Source organism: Desmodus rotundus, chromosome 9 (genome assembly GCF_022682495.2).
Source record: "Desmodus rotundus isolate HL8 chromosome 9, HLdesRot8A.1, whole genome shotgun sequence".
NCBI classification, from domain to species: domain Eukaryota; kingdom Metazoa; phylum Chordata; class Mammalia; order Chiroptera; family Phyllostomidae; genus Desmodus; species Desmodus rotundus.
This window is the reverse complement of record NC_071395.1, coordinates 109136411-109152788: the sequence shown is the minus strand read 5'-3', so window position 1 is coordinate 109152788 and position 16378 is coordinate 109136411. Positions and strand designations below refer to the sequence as shown.

At 49.8% G+C, this 16378-nt stretch overlaps 1 protein-coding gene across 1 annotated transcript; it reads left to right on the top strand.

Moving 5' to 3' along the window:
* Window positions 1–286: 286 nt before the first annotated feature.
* On the top strand, window positions 287–2620 carry LOC112298831 (eotaxin). Its single transcript, XM_024553951.4, has 3 exons — window positions 287–451; window positions 1582–1693; window positions 2075–2620. Exons 1-3 carry the CDS (start codon window positions 376–378, stop codon window positions 2178–2180), a joined length of 294 nt encoding a protein of 97 aa, XP_024409719.2. The 5' UTR covers window positions 287–375; the 3' UTR covers window positions 2181–2620.
* The last annotated feature ends 13758 nt before the right edge of the window (window positions 2621–16378 follow it).

The following is a 16378-nucleotide window of genomic DNA, read 5'->3' as shown; positions in this document are numbered from 1 at the left end:
TTGTGTCCTTCCCCACTCCAGATGATTCGTGTCAGGGAGAGCTTTTAGGAACAACCCTCTCAGATTACTATCCTTGCTCAGGTTCCCGTTCATCCCGCTTTTGAGCCCCAAGATGGGGTGGTAATGTGCCCAGTGCCTTGTCCTTACCTTGCCCGTCTTAAGCACTGTTAACTTGCTCGGGTGTAGAAGTTATTGGTTTAGGACCTCCCCCAGTGACTTGACGATGACCTGGCAAAGGGCAGAGGCTTCTCTGGAAGCTCCCACTCTCTCTGCTGTCTTTAAAAGGCAGCCAGAGCAATCGGAGGAGCCGAGAGGCTGAGACCAGCACCAACACCAGCCACTCCCTCGCTGAAGCTCGCGTCCCCACCCTCCAGCATGAAGGCTTCCGCAGCCCTGCTGTGCCTGCTGCTCACAGTGGCTGCCCTCAGCACCCAGGTGCTCAGCCATCCAGGTAAGCCCCCTCTCTCCCTGCAGGAGAGCTGACCACCTCCAAAACTATCACCCCGGGCCCCATGCGTGAACAAGAAGTTCCCAACCTCCCAGTCAGTGGGAGACCTAGAACTAGATTCCCAGGCTGCCCCCCCCCTTCTTTCCTGACACGGGTGTTGAGAGAGATGGAGAGTCCATCTGTGACCTGGCTGCAGCTGCACCCCACTGTTTGCGGTGTTTGAAGGTGGGGCACACAAAAGAAAGACCCTCCCTTACTGTGGGCACTGTGGGCATTTGGGGCAATGCTTCAGGGGGGGGGAATGCTTGGTGGGAGACCCAGAATTTTTACTGATTCTGAGCGTTCAGAAATGGTGGTCAGAGGTAGGGAATGAGGTGCCACAGAATCTCTCGAGTTGATATTTTGACTCTGTTTGGAAAAAACATCTGGGTGTCTCTGTCATAACTCATTTTTCATCCTCTGATGCCTTAGATTTACTGCACGTGATCAGTACCAATGAGATCGCGCATGCCCTGGTACCAACTAGCCCTGAACGCCCAGTGACTCGCTTTCTCACTCACACTCAACATCTATAATGTTTTGGCTCAACGTTCTGCTCACATACTCAGGATTCCAGGCGGACGGAGCAGCCGCCCTGGGGAGAATGGCTGCTTACTGTGACCAGGGAAAGAGAGCTCCTGAGGTTCTTGCACTGCAAACGACTAACTCTGGCTCAGAAACGGTGCTCGCCACTTTAGCTTCTTGCTTCTGGGTCAAAACTAGTTCATGGTTCCAACCAACCAAAAGTGGCCCGGAAGTGCAAGTCTGCCACGTGTCCAAAAAGCAGAGAAAGAAGGGTATTTGGTGAGCAGTACTATGACTGTCAGGTAGCTATGTGTGTCTGTAATATCGGAGGTAGAGCTTATTGAACTGACCCCGTATTTTCTGTACTTTTGCCAGTGGTGATGGGTCTCCACTGTTCAGCTGGGAACCCCAAATCAAGGGCAGAAGTACAGGGTCTCAGAGCAGATGAATTCTACTTCCTTCTCTTATATTTTCATGCCTTCTCCTATATTTCCTCCTTTCCTTACAACAGCATGCTTTAATATTGTTTGTGGTTCATCCTTTCTTTCATTTTCCCCCCGAAAATTCAGTTATTGGCGCACCCGTCTGCTGCATCAACATGGCCAATAAGAAGATCTCTGTTCAGAGGCTGGAGAGCTACAGAAGACTCACCGGCAGCAGATGTCCCCAGAAAGCTGTGATGTAAGTAGACAAAGCTCCCCCTTTCCCAGCCCCAAACCTCACTTTTAGGGGGCAGAGATCAAGAACTGTGGAGTGAGAGGCTCAGAGAGTTCGGCCTCCGCTGTCTGGTTCATGCATTTTCACTGCAGGGCATTTTCGCTCTTAGCTCTCCGTCTGCAAGCTGGTCTGGGGCAGGCCAGTTCCTTCGGGCCAAGAGCAAGGATGGCTGGACTGGGCCATCAAGAGCAGCAGCTAATCCCAGAGTCCCATCCGGCCTCTGTCCCCTTCCTCCTCTCCCATAGCAGCCTCTTCACCCCATGGCAGATTGTCCTGGAAATTTGGGGGTTAAATGGACAGGATTTGCAAAGGCATGCTTCTTATTGCTTCCCTTCTCTCCCACAGCTTCAAGACCAAACAGGCCAAGGAGGTCTGCGCTGACCCCAAGGACAAGTGGGTCCAGCAGGCCATGAAGTACCTGGACAAGAAGTCCCAAACCCCAAAGCCATAAATGCTCACCTTTTTCATGACGAACCAGAGCTTGAAAAATGCTTGATTCATTTCCTCTGGTCTTTTGTAAGATGTATTCTGACACAGTCTCATCATCCTTCCAAAAGGAATGCTTTTATTTAATAATTAAACAATATTGCATTTAAGTTATTGATGTGTTTAAACTTTTCTGCCATGGATACCACTGTTTTTTTTGTTGTTGTTGTTTGTTTTTTGTTTTTTTTTAATGTGAAGCTTTGGTCAGGTCCCTTCCCCTCTGTGAATCTCAATTTAACCCCCAGAAAGTAATGTTACTTTGTTTCTTTGAAGTAATGTTTCTGCTCTCCTCCTCACCTCCCTGGGATCTTGGAAGGGGTCCTGGCAAAGATACAAAGTGTTTTGTATATTTAAGAAGACAGTGTTCTTGTGAACCAATGGTGTGACTCGTACTGTTAAGTAGAAATAAACACCTAAAGTATATGTTGTATCCCTGTCAGCAGTTGTATTTTTGTGGGGAATCCACACTGAGCCAGGAGGAAGAAAGGTGGAAGTAGGGGTGCCAGGTATAGTTATGGAGGTGCGGGAACTGTGTTTCTGAGACAGGCCCTTCTGGTGTGGCTGGCCTTCCACCCGATTCAGGGTAAAAGTGACAGGAACAGACACATCTTTTCTATGCCTCCGATTCTGGTCCCCAAGATTGGTCTCCGGGCCCTCAAGTTCTTTGGTTTCCCAGCTCTCAAATTATTCAGCGGGATTCTCACCACTGTTTTTCTCCTGGCCAGCCTCACGCTTGCCCGGAGCCTCTCTCCCGGGACCCAGTTCGGCAGCCTGTGACATCCTGCCTGTGCCGGCCCTTACTCCTCTGGCTGTCCTCCAGCCCAAATACACAGGCCAATCGGAGGAGGGCCGGATGACCCTTGATGAGAGGTTCATTCAGACTAAGGCTTTATAGGCACTTAAGGAGACATAAGCCTGGAACTTCAACTGGGTCTTGATGGAGGGACAGGGGCACCGGCCCTTTTAGAGAGGCCTCTGGCTAGGTGGACAGGAATGAGGCGTGGCCGGAGAGAATGTCTCGAAGCAGAGATGAGCACACTGTGTTTTCCAAGTTCGGTGGCAGCCCGTTGGATAGGTGACAGGGTCTGAATGAAATGGCGGGGGGAGATTTGGGAACGGAAGTTGAGACCAGTCTGGGAAGGTGGGGGGTTTGTGCTCCATTCAGAGAGTAGTAAGTAACATGACCACGTCATTTTCATCTCCCAAATGAGGACTTTTGAGAGTAAGAGGAGGCACCATTAGTAATTATGCTGGGAGGACAGATACAAATGAACAGTGTCGAGGCGCTGCAGGAATAGTAACCATGTGGCCAAGGGCGGGGTGGGAGGGGAAGGGAAGCGCAGTTAGTAAGCTATTTGTGATGTGCAGGCAAGAGGAGAGGGAGAGGTGGAGCGGCAGTCGGGCATGGGGAGGGGAGGAGGCAATCGCAAGAAGAAAGGCACTGGGTGAAGGGAAATGCTGAAAGGTGTGGGAGGAGAAGCAGGACTGGTAACACAGAAATCTTCGCAACACCACGAAGCCGCAGTTAAGCAAACGTACTTCCCTTCATCACCCTTCCCCTGACACCCTCACTTTCCAAGCTCAAGAGCTGCCAACCGAATGGACGAGGCCTCCACTTTCTGAACAAGCAACTCAAATTAGGGCTCCTCTGCCGCATAGGAAATCTGCCTGCATTTCTGTCAGCCGTGGGACCCCCTAGGTCCCCAAGGTAGGAAAGATCACAGGGGTCTTGCTGCTGTAACTCCCCCTGGTCTCAGGCTGCCGGTCTAGAAGGTCGACTGCCCCTGCATCCTGCTCTGCCCAGCAGGGTCCCTGCATTGTGTAGCTGCAGGGACACCATTTACACCCATGTCCCATGGGTCTCCTATATGTGGAGGTCTTGGCACAGGCGACCTAAGGGAGGCACTAGAAATAGTACTGACCTGGGGGACAGGTGACTTCCATGGCCCCCTAAATCGAGTCTCTCTCAGTTCCTTTGGGCCTCAATGATCCCACCCATAATAGGAGGAGAATAATGTTTCAGGGAAGAAAGTAAGGAATCTAACAGGTGACCCCACAAGATTCCCGGCACTGAGAGCACCTTCTCTTGGAGAACATCATTAACTTCGTCTGCCAGGGCAGGGAAGTTTGGGGCAAGGAAGGGCTCTGCGTGCACGCTCCCACGTCAGACAGATGCCGAGGTAACTGCATACCTACTATAACTCAGACAGAGCCTTTCAAGAAGCTTCTCTGCGAGAGCCTCAGGTAGAAGCAGGGACCCCAGGAACCACCAGAGACCTTGCAGCAGCTACCACGGAATGGCCCCCATTCAGAGCAATTGCTGGACCCCACTCCAGGTTTGACAAGCTTGCCTGTCTTTCCTGCAGCCCAGCTCTGGTTATGCAAATGGGTGAGGTTCCAGAAAACCTCTGCCAATTGCTTGTCAATTGCAAAGAACTAGCCTGGAGGACCGGATATGAAAGACTGCGGTTCATTAGGACTTACATGCGTGCTGGTGGTGGCCCAGGCTTTCCCAGCACAAGGTCACACAGGGCACAGAAAGCAGATTGCACCAGGCAAGAGTGGAGGGAGTGGGGTGGAGACGTGTTTGAGCGCCAGCTGTGTGAGATGGAAAAGTGTTTGCTTGCTGTTTCTCAGCAATTGTTTACAGCCCTAGCTCATATCCGAGTGCAGTTCTGTTTGGCCAATTCTTGACCGAGGAGCTGGCCAGGCTCCCAAGGTCTGTTCTGTAGTCCATTTGCAGATGGGCTTCAACATATTCCCAACAGGGTGGGAGGGGGACTTGGAGATTGAGAAGGAGCCCATGTTTTTACATACCATACTCTCCACGCCAACGTGGATAACTTCCTTGTCCGTTCCCACACGGGCCGCCCTTACGTCTTCTGCATGTATCCTGGGGAGTGAGGAGGACGGGTGAGACATTGTATCCATACTCTACCCCATAATATAACATGCAGCCAAGGAATAACAGGCTTGTGCACATTAATATTCGAACCTATAAAGCTGATCGCCAGCCCCAAGACAATGTTCCAAACCATGTTGAGATAAGGCCATTCTATTAGGTTGTTAGGCTGACACGTTCATTTTCCAAGGCCGATGGGCAGTAGCAGAACGGGGCACCTCCCAACACCCCCATCGGTCTGAAACGCTGGACGGAGAGGCGCTTCAGCAGCCCGTCTCACTATGCACCGAACGAAGGAGAACAAGGCAAGTGTTCAGAAGGTGCCAGCAGAGGCCCATCAGCACCAGGGGGCAGTAAGCACGCAGGCCACTGCTCTTCCCTGTGTAGGCACAGTGGCTTGTTTGGGTGGTCGCCCTGGCCTTCTGTACCATACCTTTTGTCCGGCGACATGCCCCAGGCCTGGGATGCTGGCCGTGGGAGGAGAAGGAATGTGCCAGAGGGAAATGATTAAGATGCCGACCTCGGTAAGTTTCCCAGGGTTATTTGCTTGAACATCAGTTGGCCACTTACCAGTCGTGGTAAGTTGTATAAGCCAGGCCTGGGCGAGACCCTCCTCCCATGAAGCTCAGAGAGCGTACCCGCGGGTACCAGTTCGAGTTTCCCAGGGCCAGGTCAGTGTGCTAGCTCCAGGCTGTGTGTCCCGGGGTGCTGGCCCCACCAGGTTATTCTCTGCTCCCCGAGACGGTCTTATCTTAGCTCCCGTTGTTCGCACCTGCACTCTCAGTAGCAACGGCTCACCCATCTGTGGCAGCGTTTAGAATGCTGCAGGTCTGTCTGGTTGCGGCTCGTCAGGGGGTCTTGTGGTCCATCCCCGTACCAACCGCCCCTGTCTCCAGGGCATCTTCCAACAGTCCAGTGCGACGTTCTGTCAGTCCAGCTCCTGCTGGGTTGTCAGGGAGGGGCAGTCGCCATTCAGTGTCGTGTTGCACATGATGTCCCGCCATTGCCCGCCAGGGACGCGGATGCCCCCCACCCCCCTGCCCACACACGCAGAACACTGTTGACAAGCTGTAACACTGTCAGTCATTTTCATCGGGGGCCCCGGGCTCCCGCTGCTGCCCATAGGGTTTTCTGCACCTCATGTTTCATTTTCCGGGGTGGCCGTGTAGCCAGATCTTCCACTGGGTCCTCTTCTGGCCATCGAATGTCAGTGAGCACATCTGCCTCGTCACTCCCTGGATGTTGTCACAGCTGGTGTCCTGAGACAGGATATAGTGTCCCCTCCTGAGTCTATACACCATCCCTATGTCAGCCCACGTGGTTCATCCCCACAGGGTCTGTTGTTGACAGTCCAATGCTGAGCAGGCCATTGAGGGGGCTGTCCTTGGTCTGAGCCACCAGTATGCCACGCTTCGGGTGGTCTGGAAACATACCAGCTCTCACTGCCGAGGGGCCAACAGGCTCTTCCTTAAGTGTCTTCTCAGCATCTGCTTCTGGCACAAAGGTGACTGGCCCCAGCACTGTCCACAGCTCCTGGCTAGGAGAGGATGCTGTGTGGACACGTCTCGGTGGCAGATTAACGCTGCGTCTCATTGCAGTTTGTGTTGGCGCTGTGCCTGACTCAGAGTGTGGGGCGCCAAGTGCAGCCGCCTTTGCCAGCAGCGTCCAGTGATAGGCCTGCTGCTTGCAGGCTTGGGAGGTGCCATAGAGCTGTTTCTCTATCACACTGCATCCTCCTTCATCCCCTTTCCATGCCTGCAACCAAAATCCTATTGGAGTGTGGAGCCTCCCATGCTATGGCCAGAGACCCCGTGACATCCCTTCCTGGGCCACGTGTACATCCAGTACTCCAGGGAGATAGAGTTGGATCACAGATACCAAATGCCAGTACCTGTCTAACCGCTTTGTTTGCTTCCTCGAAAGCCCACTGATGCAGCTCCTGCCAAACCCACTGTTGTCCTTTCCTTAGAAGAGTGTATGTACCCGAAGGTCTCAGTGTCTGGGCTAAGAGAGGAGTAGAGGCTCTCCAACAGCTTAGTAATCCAGCGAGTGCTTGCAGCATCGCCCTCCGAGCGGTCCAGGGACAACCTTGTTTGTTACAATGGCATTGTGTAATACACTTGTCTTACCAGACCAGATAACACCCAAGACCTTGACAGAGGGCTCAGGCCCGTATATTTTGTTGGGGTTTATTGCCCATCCTTGTCCCTCTAGGTGTGTTCCCACCGGTGGAACACACTCTTCTAGACTTTGGAAAGAATGAGAGGTCAACATATTGTCCCTTTCCAGCTTGACCTCTTCTTGGACACATTCAGGAATAGCCAACTTTAGAACAGCCTACTATTTTTTATTTCCTTAAAAATGTATCACCACGACTTACACCTCCTAGCACCCAAACTGTATACTTTTTCCAACTTAGAATTCTTAACTCTTAGAAACCTAAACTTTTAGTGACAACTAAAAGTAAGTAATTAGTATGCTTTAAATTGGCAAATTTATGAATATATTTTATAACTTCTAGAAACAGGTTCTTTTATTGGCAAATACACTCACATTTTCAAGAGACATAATTCAAATAAAGTATAAGATATAGTTAGACTTCCGGCCAAGATGGAGGTATAGGTAGACATACTGAGCAGCCTCACCCAACCAAAAGAAGGACAACAACAAATTAAAAAACAAACAAACAACAACAACAGCCAGAACTGCCAGAAAATCGAACTGTATGGAAGTCTGACAACCAAGGAGTTAAAGAAGAAACACTCACCCAGACTGGTAGGAGGGGCAGAGATGGGCAGCCGGGCGGAGAGGACTCTTGGCAAGGCTGCGGCTGGTGGACCTGGCAAGGTGGCAGCTGGAGGACTGGGTGGTCCCACATTCTCATGCAGATAAACTGGGAGGAACAAATGGGGAGCGAGACAGACCCACAACCCAGGTCCCCAGTGCAGGGAAATAAAGCCTCAAACCTCTGACCGAAAACACCTGTGGGGGTTGAGGCAGTGGGAGAAACTCCCAGCCTCACAGGAGAGTTCGTTGGACAGACCCACAGGGTCCTAGATGTACACAAACCCACCCACTTGGGAACCAGCACCAGAAGGGCCCACTTTGCTTGTGGGTAGCAGGGGAAGTGACTGAAAACTGGCAGAGAGTGGAGCAAACAGCACTGTTCCCTCTTGGGCCCTCCCCCACATACAGCCTCACAACCCAGTGACATTGGTTGCCCCGCCCTGGTGAAAAACTAAGGCTCTGCTCCTTACTATGTAACAGGCGTGCCAAGACAAAAAAAAAATGGCCCAAATTAAAGAACAGACCAAAGCTCCAGAAAAAAATACAACTAAATGATGAAGAGATAGCCAGCCTATCAGGTGCACAGTTCAAAACACTGGTAATCAGGATGCTCATAGAATTGGCTGAATATGGTCGCAAATCACAGGAAAAGATGAAGGCCATGCTGAGTGAAATAAAGGAAAATGCACAGGGAACCAACAGTGACGGGAAGGAAACCGGGACTCAGATGGATGGTGTGGACCAGAAGGAAGAAAGAAACATTCGACCAGAACAGAATGAAGAAACAAGAATTCAAAACAATGAGGAGAGGCTTAGGAACCTCCAGGACATCTTTAAACGTTCCGACATATATTCTTCCTCTTCTCCTTCTGGCACCCAAATCATAGGAGTGCCAGAAGGAGAAGAGGAAGAACAAAAAATTGAAAACTTATTTGAACAAATAATGAAGGAGAACTTCCCCAATCTGGCAAAGGAAATAGACTTCCAGGAAGCCCAGGAAGCCCAGAGAGTCCCAAAGAAGCTGGACCCAAGGAGGAACACACCAAGGCACATCATCATTACATTACCCAAGATTAAAGATATGGAGAGAATCCTAAAAGCAGCAAGAGAAAAGGAGACAGTTACCTACAAAGGACTTCCCATTAGACTGTCAGCTGATTTCTCAAAACAAACCTTGCAGGCAAGAGGGGCCTGGACAGAAGTATTCCAAGTCATGGAAGGCAAGGGCCTACATCCAAGATGACTCTATCCAGCAAAGCTTTCATTTAGAATGGAAGGGAAGATGAAGAGCTTCCCAGATAAAGTCAAGTTAAAGGAGTTCATTATCACCAAGCCATTATTTTATGAAATGTTAAAGGGACTTATTGAAGAAAGAGAAGATAAAAAGTATGAACAGTAAAATGACAACAAACTCACAGTTAACAACTGAACCTAAAACAAAAATGAAAACAAACTAAGCAAACAACTAGAAGAGGAACAGAACCACAGAAATGGAGATCACATGGAGGGTTATCAACAGGAGAGTGGGAGGGGGACAGAGGGGGAAAAGGTACGGGGAATAAGTAGCATAAATGGTGGGTAGAAAATAGACAGGGGGAGGGTAAGAATAGTATAGGAGATGTAGAAGCCAAAGAACTTATATGTATGACCCATGGACATGAACTAAAGGGGGGGAATGTGGATGGGAGGGGGTGCGCAGGGTGGAGGGGAATAAGGGGGCGGGGAATGGGACAACTGTAGTAGCATAAGCAATAAAATATATTTAAAAAAAGATATAGTCATTAACAGATCCAAATTTATTTTCTAGCCTCTCTGTAATAAGAAGGCAAAAGTAGGTGAACTTAGATCAATTAGTGTTTAGTATCTTGGTATTCCAAAATATCTAGATATATCATTATTACTGAAAAGCTTTATCAAAAACCCTTCATTTTAGTTATATCTTTTTTAGTTCTTAACAGCTCTGTAAGACTTTAAAGTTAATAATTACCCAAGCCTTTTTCTTGACAAATTTTGCAATAGAGACAAATAACATGAGCTCATTTTTGTAAACCCAGGCAAAACAAGTATGTATTTATGTCAATAACTTTAAAATATATTAACTAAACTTAAATCACCCATTTGGATTTTTGGTGATGATTGCATTCCTTTCGTGTGCTCGAAAGTGAGCTGATTAACTCCCTACAGCCCTGGACAACTTCTAAGGAAGCTAGAGGGAGCGTGGGGAGGCTCCGGCTTGGAAAGCAGCTCCTGTTTTCTTCACACGGAGGTGAGGCCGCAGCCCATTTTGCCCTGGCAGCCAGCACAGGGCTTGGGGCGCCGCCACCTACTCGCCTATTGTCCCAGGGGCCGCAGCAGCCTCTGGGCCTCCAGGAGGAGGATTTAGGGTGCTTAAAAGACTCATTTTTACAATTTTCCTTTTGTTTTGCCAGCCACAGCTTCCATGCCACTGGAAACTGGGTCCAGGACAGAATTACTCCTGCTGGTGTTTTGGGAGCATCCCCAAACTCACTCGTGGTCAGGGTTGCCACCTCCGATTTCCACTCCCCACCCCCTCCATGGAGATCCTTTTTCAAACTGGGACTTCCCTAACTACATAAGCATGTCCTCTGCTGGAATTTCTCTGGAATCCTGCCCAGACACCCATTGTTATGCCAAGAGCCGGGGCTGAGAAAACCTCAGTGTTTTGCTTGCTGATTCCAAAGAAATGACCCGGCGGCCTGGCTGTGAAAGGCATGGATTTATTAGGGCTTGTGCACCCCAGTGCCAGCCAGTGGCATTTTCCACAACACAGGCTTTCCCAGCACAGGGTTCTATAGAGTACAGAAAACAGAGGAAACTGCGCAGAGGGGCAGGGAGAATGTGCTCACACACATTGTGGTGGGACGGGAAAACGCTATCCCTTTCTCCTCAGTTGTTCACAGTCTGGGCTCACATGTGGAAGCAGTTTTGAAGTAGGGTGCAGCCAAGAGGAGGGCCCCAAGAAGGGATTTGTAATGGGGTCAGAAAGGGGGGGATCCTTTCTGTAATAATTTATCATGAACCACCCCCCGCCTGCTCTGTAACGGTTTTTGGCAACCACGGAGGGATGATAACTGCCCGTGGCAGACCGACCCCCTCAGGAGTGGGAGAGAGAGACTGAGGAATTTCCCCAGTCTCTGAGAATTTCTCTGCACTCCTGAGGGCATCGGCTGCCTCATCACGCCCAGAAAGGTGAAAACGAAACAAAACAGAGCGAAGAAGTGAAATGGTTTGGTTGAAAACTTGTTTCTGAACACTGCTTTGGAATAATGGAGTTGTAGATGATGGTTTGGTTGCTATGCTGCTCCCAGGTTGCCCCTGGCTGCTCACTTACAGGTTCAGTGAGCCCAGGTGGCACTAGGGAACTTGTACTCAGGTGTGGGGAGGAAGCAAGCCCCTATGCTCTGTAGACCGAGCCTGCATGAGTGTTGGGGATTGGATAGCAAGCCGTGTGGGTGTGTCACCATTTTGGGTAAGATGGAGGATGAGCCACGTGGGTGCCCCGCTGTGGAGGACGGGTCGTGCATACACATCACCGTCTTGGATGGTGGGTCACCTGAGAGTTCCCCCATCTCGGAACTGGGCGAGGTGGTGGGCTAAGGGTTCTCTTCAGGTCATGGGCTGTGTGTTGCTGCTGTGTGGGCACTGCACCAGTCAGGTTCTCTGTGCAACTGGTTCCGATAGGGATAGCTCTGGTTCTGAAGGTCATGGACTGGGGTCCAAGGGTGACCATCTGATTTACAGGGTGTCTGCAAGGTCTAAGCTTCAGAAAGCTGCAGGATGTCCCTGTGAATTTAGGGACTTTTAGTGGAAGGCGCCTACAGTGCTAGGGACTTTTGGCTGCTGGATACTGAGTTTAACTACTGAGTTTAAGTACAGTCCTTCCCAGTGTGGGAAAGGAACAGGGATTAAAAAGGAATTGTGGTTAAATCTGGATGGGTAAAAATATGTAGAAAGGTTGTGAAAGTTTTAAACCTGGAGGAAAGGAAACCCCAACTACTTGTTTTCTGGTTTTATGGGAATGTGGTTTCATTTTGCTTCCATTTCTGATCAGAAACCTCCTGTACCTGAAGACCTAGTTAAGGTCACCTGAAGACCCATATAGGGTCACCTGAAGACCTGTTTAGGGTCACCTGAAGACCTAGTTAGGGTCACCTCAAGACCTAGGGAAGGTCGCCTGTAACTGGTTGGGGAGAATGCCTTTGCCACTCGGGACCCAGGAAGGGTCATTCGGGCCTGATGAGTGTTTCAGCCTGAGGCAAAGGAGCACATCTCTGCCAAGAGACCGGATCGGAACGACATGTCTCTGCGGAGGCCCCAGTGGACGCACTGGTGCAAGAGGGTGCCTCTACCTGTGTACTGTTCTTATAGAACTCTGTCTGTGTTTTGGATTTTGCTCTGTATCTGCTCTGAAAAGAAAATTGAGGATTCCAGGGATGATTAAAACTTCACACTCTGTAGGAAAGTGAACAAGGGAAGTGCAAGATATGTAAATGAAGAAGGTGTATGAAAGGACACAGAAGGTCAGTGGATGTTGCAGAAGGTCTGTGGGAAGCTGTAAAGATAGAAGAGGGTTTGTAAGAAGGTGTGTAAAGGGTTATAGAAGTTTGTGAAAGTTCTGGAAAGAAATTATGTGGGGTTAGTAATGGAAGGTATAAGGCATGGAGATGCAGTCTTGGTGGATATCAGAAGGAAAAGGATTTTCCATTGCACTTGGTATTTTTTCTCCCTACCTGATCCCTCCAGAACTTGGCATTCTGAAGGAGTGAGTGATGACAAAAGGTTTCTCTGCATAAATCCATTAAGACCAGTCATTAATGGTGGTTTGTTAACCGATACTTTGACTGGAATGTCACGCCTGAAGGAGGCATGTCTGGGTTCTGGTTCTCACCAGGAAGCCCTGAGGAACTGGGATTGACTTGCAAAGCTAGCAAAAGCCCACAGGAAGAAGCCTGGTACCTTGGTTGGTTGTGCGGTTCGTGGCGAAGCCAGGTAGCGGATGGGTGGCTCTGCTTCTGTGCCCCGAGGGGAGGACTGAAAAGTCAGTCTAAAGGTTCCCTGAGTGAGTTCCAGCAAAGCGGACTTAAAGATCATAGGTGACCCAGGCTTCTCTTGGTGTGTTTATGCAAACAAACAGGCAAAATTAAAAGTTGGATTCAAAGTAGTCACTTTAATAACAACGAGGGTGATCTTAAGGAGAAAAATCATGGTCTAAGGAAAATCACAATGCTCAGTATTGGATATCGGAATCGTGCAGCTAACTGTCTTGGAAGTTTGTTTTCATTTGGAAGTTGAGACTGGGTTTGTAACATCACCGAAGATGTTCAATTTACAGGCACGAAGGGCCTGTCAAATTGCCATTGTTAGATGTCATCGCAGCAAGGGGCCTTGCAACTGAATGTCTTCCCAAAAGACAGTCTCGCAGGCACAGAGACTGGTTTGGGGATTGTTGAGTGAATTAACCTGTGTGTTCCTCCTTCTGTTTTCATAGGGCGTATGCCTATGACCTCATTACCTGACAGAATGGTTGCAATATAGGCCTCACTTAAGGAGCCCACCTTCATCATCGCCCCCTGAGACTCAACGGTTTGCTTAAACTAAGAGGTTGGGTTGGTGAAGGGTTCGGGCGGTCTGCGGGCTTCACTTCAGAGCTGGTTTTCCCTTTTCTGTCCTAACAGCCCAGACAGAAAGGGCCCAGAAATCTGAAAGGAGGGAAATCCTGATATATTCCCCTCAGCCAAGCGAAGTGTAGTGAGCCACAGGGTTTTGGATAGGTGTAGCATGCTTGTACACCTTCCTCCAGATAAGCCATTCTTTACCTAAGTGCCTGCCTTTGTTAGTCAGTGATTATGATTTAATTGTGCCTTCCAACTCTTGCCAAATCTGTCACCTCCAGAATACAATGAGGATGCCAACTGTCCAGTAATGCCAGCCTTTGGACACCAAGCCTGCAACTTCCCAGTGACAGCCAACTGACCTGGATTCTGTGAGGTCCTTCCCCTTACAGGAAGGACTCCCTCTGTGCTGCACCCCCCTTTCAGGGAACCCCTGACCCAAGGTTAGGTAGGATGACATCCATGTCCAGCCGGAAGTAGTTACAAGAAGATGAGACCTTCGTCCATTGTCCTTTATATGATTATAAAGGGGTTGTATATCTGAAAGGAGGGATTGAAGCAGGGTGCAGCCAAGAGGAGGGCCCCAAGAAGGGATTTGTAATGGGGTCCAGAACTCAAGGTGTCCAGGAAATATTAGAAAAATATATATAGGATGTCCTCACCCCCACAAGACTGAGCCAGGGGGGATGGGACACATGGAACAGGGCCATTCAGAGCTGTTTTGGGTAGCAACAGCTTTGCAGCTAACCCCTGGCATGGTCATTTAACATATCTATAATCTTTAACTGGTTTCATAGATATGTTAAATAGCTGTGCCCATGCTTTGAGCCAGGGGGATGGAATCGAATTCCACCCAAGGTGGGACTGAGAAGCAACTCCCCCTGGTTACAGGGCCTGCATGAGAGCTTGGAGATGATTGGCTCTATGCCATGGGGCCACACTTGCCCAGACTTACTATGGCAGCCCAATAAAGCTGGAAGAATACAGGGATGCTGGCAGGTGTAACTGACTGTAGGAGGAGTCAGAAATGGGGCTGCAAAGGAAGATGGGCGCTGGGATTTAAATCTAGGCACGGCAGCCATAGGAGAGGAGGACCACGTGGTTCTGAGGGGAAAGGAGAGGACCATGCGGTTCTGATGGAGTGAATACGAGAGGACCATGTGGTTTTGGGGTGCTTCTTTTTGCCACAGGGCTTAGGCAGCAAGAGAGACTTTGCCAGGAAGAAAAGGGGAGAGAGGACTCTTGCTGGTGGGCCATGAGAAGGTGCCACATGGCTTTGGATTAACTGGAAATTGCAGCAGCCACACAGCTGATGGTGCTGGGAGCCTGAATCACGGACTTCTACTTTTCCTGAGATACTGTACCCCGGACTGGGCACAGGGAGAGGGAAGGACTGTGCATCTGTGGGTATTCTAAAGGACTTTAGTATGTTAATGAAGACATTAAGTCATTACTCTAAGTCTGTGTAACTTTTAAATAAATAATTTCTTTCCTTTTCACCAGTCTCTGGCATTGAGAGATGTCTTTCCTCTGGCAGCGAGCATCGAGTACCTAGCAGGTGTGCGTGTGGCGGGGGGAACCTCCAGAGACAGAAAGGGGGGATCCTTTCTGTAATAATTTATCATGAACCACCCCGTCCCTGCTCTGGAACAGTTTCTGTTTGGCCATTTCCTGACCAAGGAGCAGGCCAGGCTCCCAAGGTCTGTCCCACCGCCCGCTTACAGGAGGCCTGCATCAAATTCCTACAGGATGGGCAAGGGAGCGGCAGCTCGGGAAAGGGCCCATGTTCTCATATACCACACACACCACGCACAAGCTCTCTCTCTTCTCCTTCCGGGGATCCCTAACCCCATTCACCTCTAACTGGGCACAGCATCTCCTGCCCCTGGAGTCTAAACCTGTGGGCACAGAGCAGTGAAGATATTTAAGCCTTCCCATGGTGTTGTCGGCGGGAAACAAGATTTTGCAGTGTCTAGAGAAAAGGAATTTCCTGAGACCCACTCGGGAGGATGGGGCTCTGTGGTATGGTTTATTGATGATGTAAAATTGAGGGACTTCCTAATGCCCCATCTCCATCCACCTGACTTCCCAATGACCCATCTCCATCCACCTCGCCATGGAAAAAGTCCAATTGTATCCTCAGCAAGGCCAACGCAAAAACCAGTGTAGTGTCCAGAATTTCTGTCTCATAATACAGCTTAGTATTTGGAGCCCATAGGTGACTGCTAAGCAATCTCAGTCCCCATGCAGGTAGCTTAGCTTGCTCCCAGCTGCTCTGGTGGCAGAGTCCACGTGGCTGCTAACCACGCAGCTGCATGGCCGTGGCGACGTGGCCATGGAGAGAGAATGTGGGAGCACACGTGATAAGTGCAGGCCCTGAGCCAGAGAGACAGAGAGCTTCTCTGGTCCTCTGGGATTCTGTTGCTGGGGCTTGGAATGGACTGCATGCCTTTTCAAAATGACCAAATAATTTCCCAAGCTTTCACAGGCTTTGGATAAGGTTTACCTCCCAATCAATACCCAGGCTAGACTGACAGGCCTCTTTGGTCAAGCACCACTCCCTGTGCCCTTGTGACTTCGACTGTGCATGTGCCTGCCTTCCCCTGCTCCCACCTGGCAATCGGGTCCTGGAGGGAGGAAGGGATGAGTGTTAACCTCCTTGGCAGAGCACATTGCTGGGGTCCCCTCCAATGTGAACAGCTGTAGCTTCCTAGTGAAGCAAACAAGCAACTGCTTCCTAGTTTATTAAGCTCAATGTCTAGTCCACTTGGCTCCCCTTTTCTAACTAAAGACCAACGGTAACAATAGCACACAGATCCCAACGAGAACCCAGAGACGTCA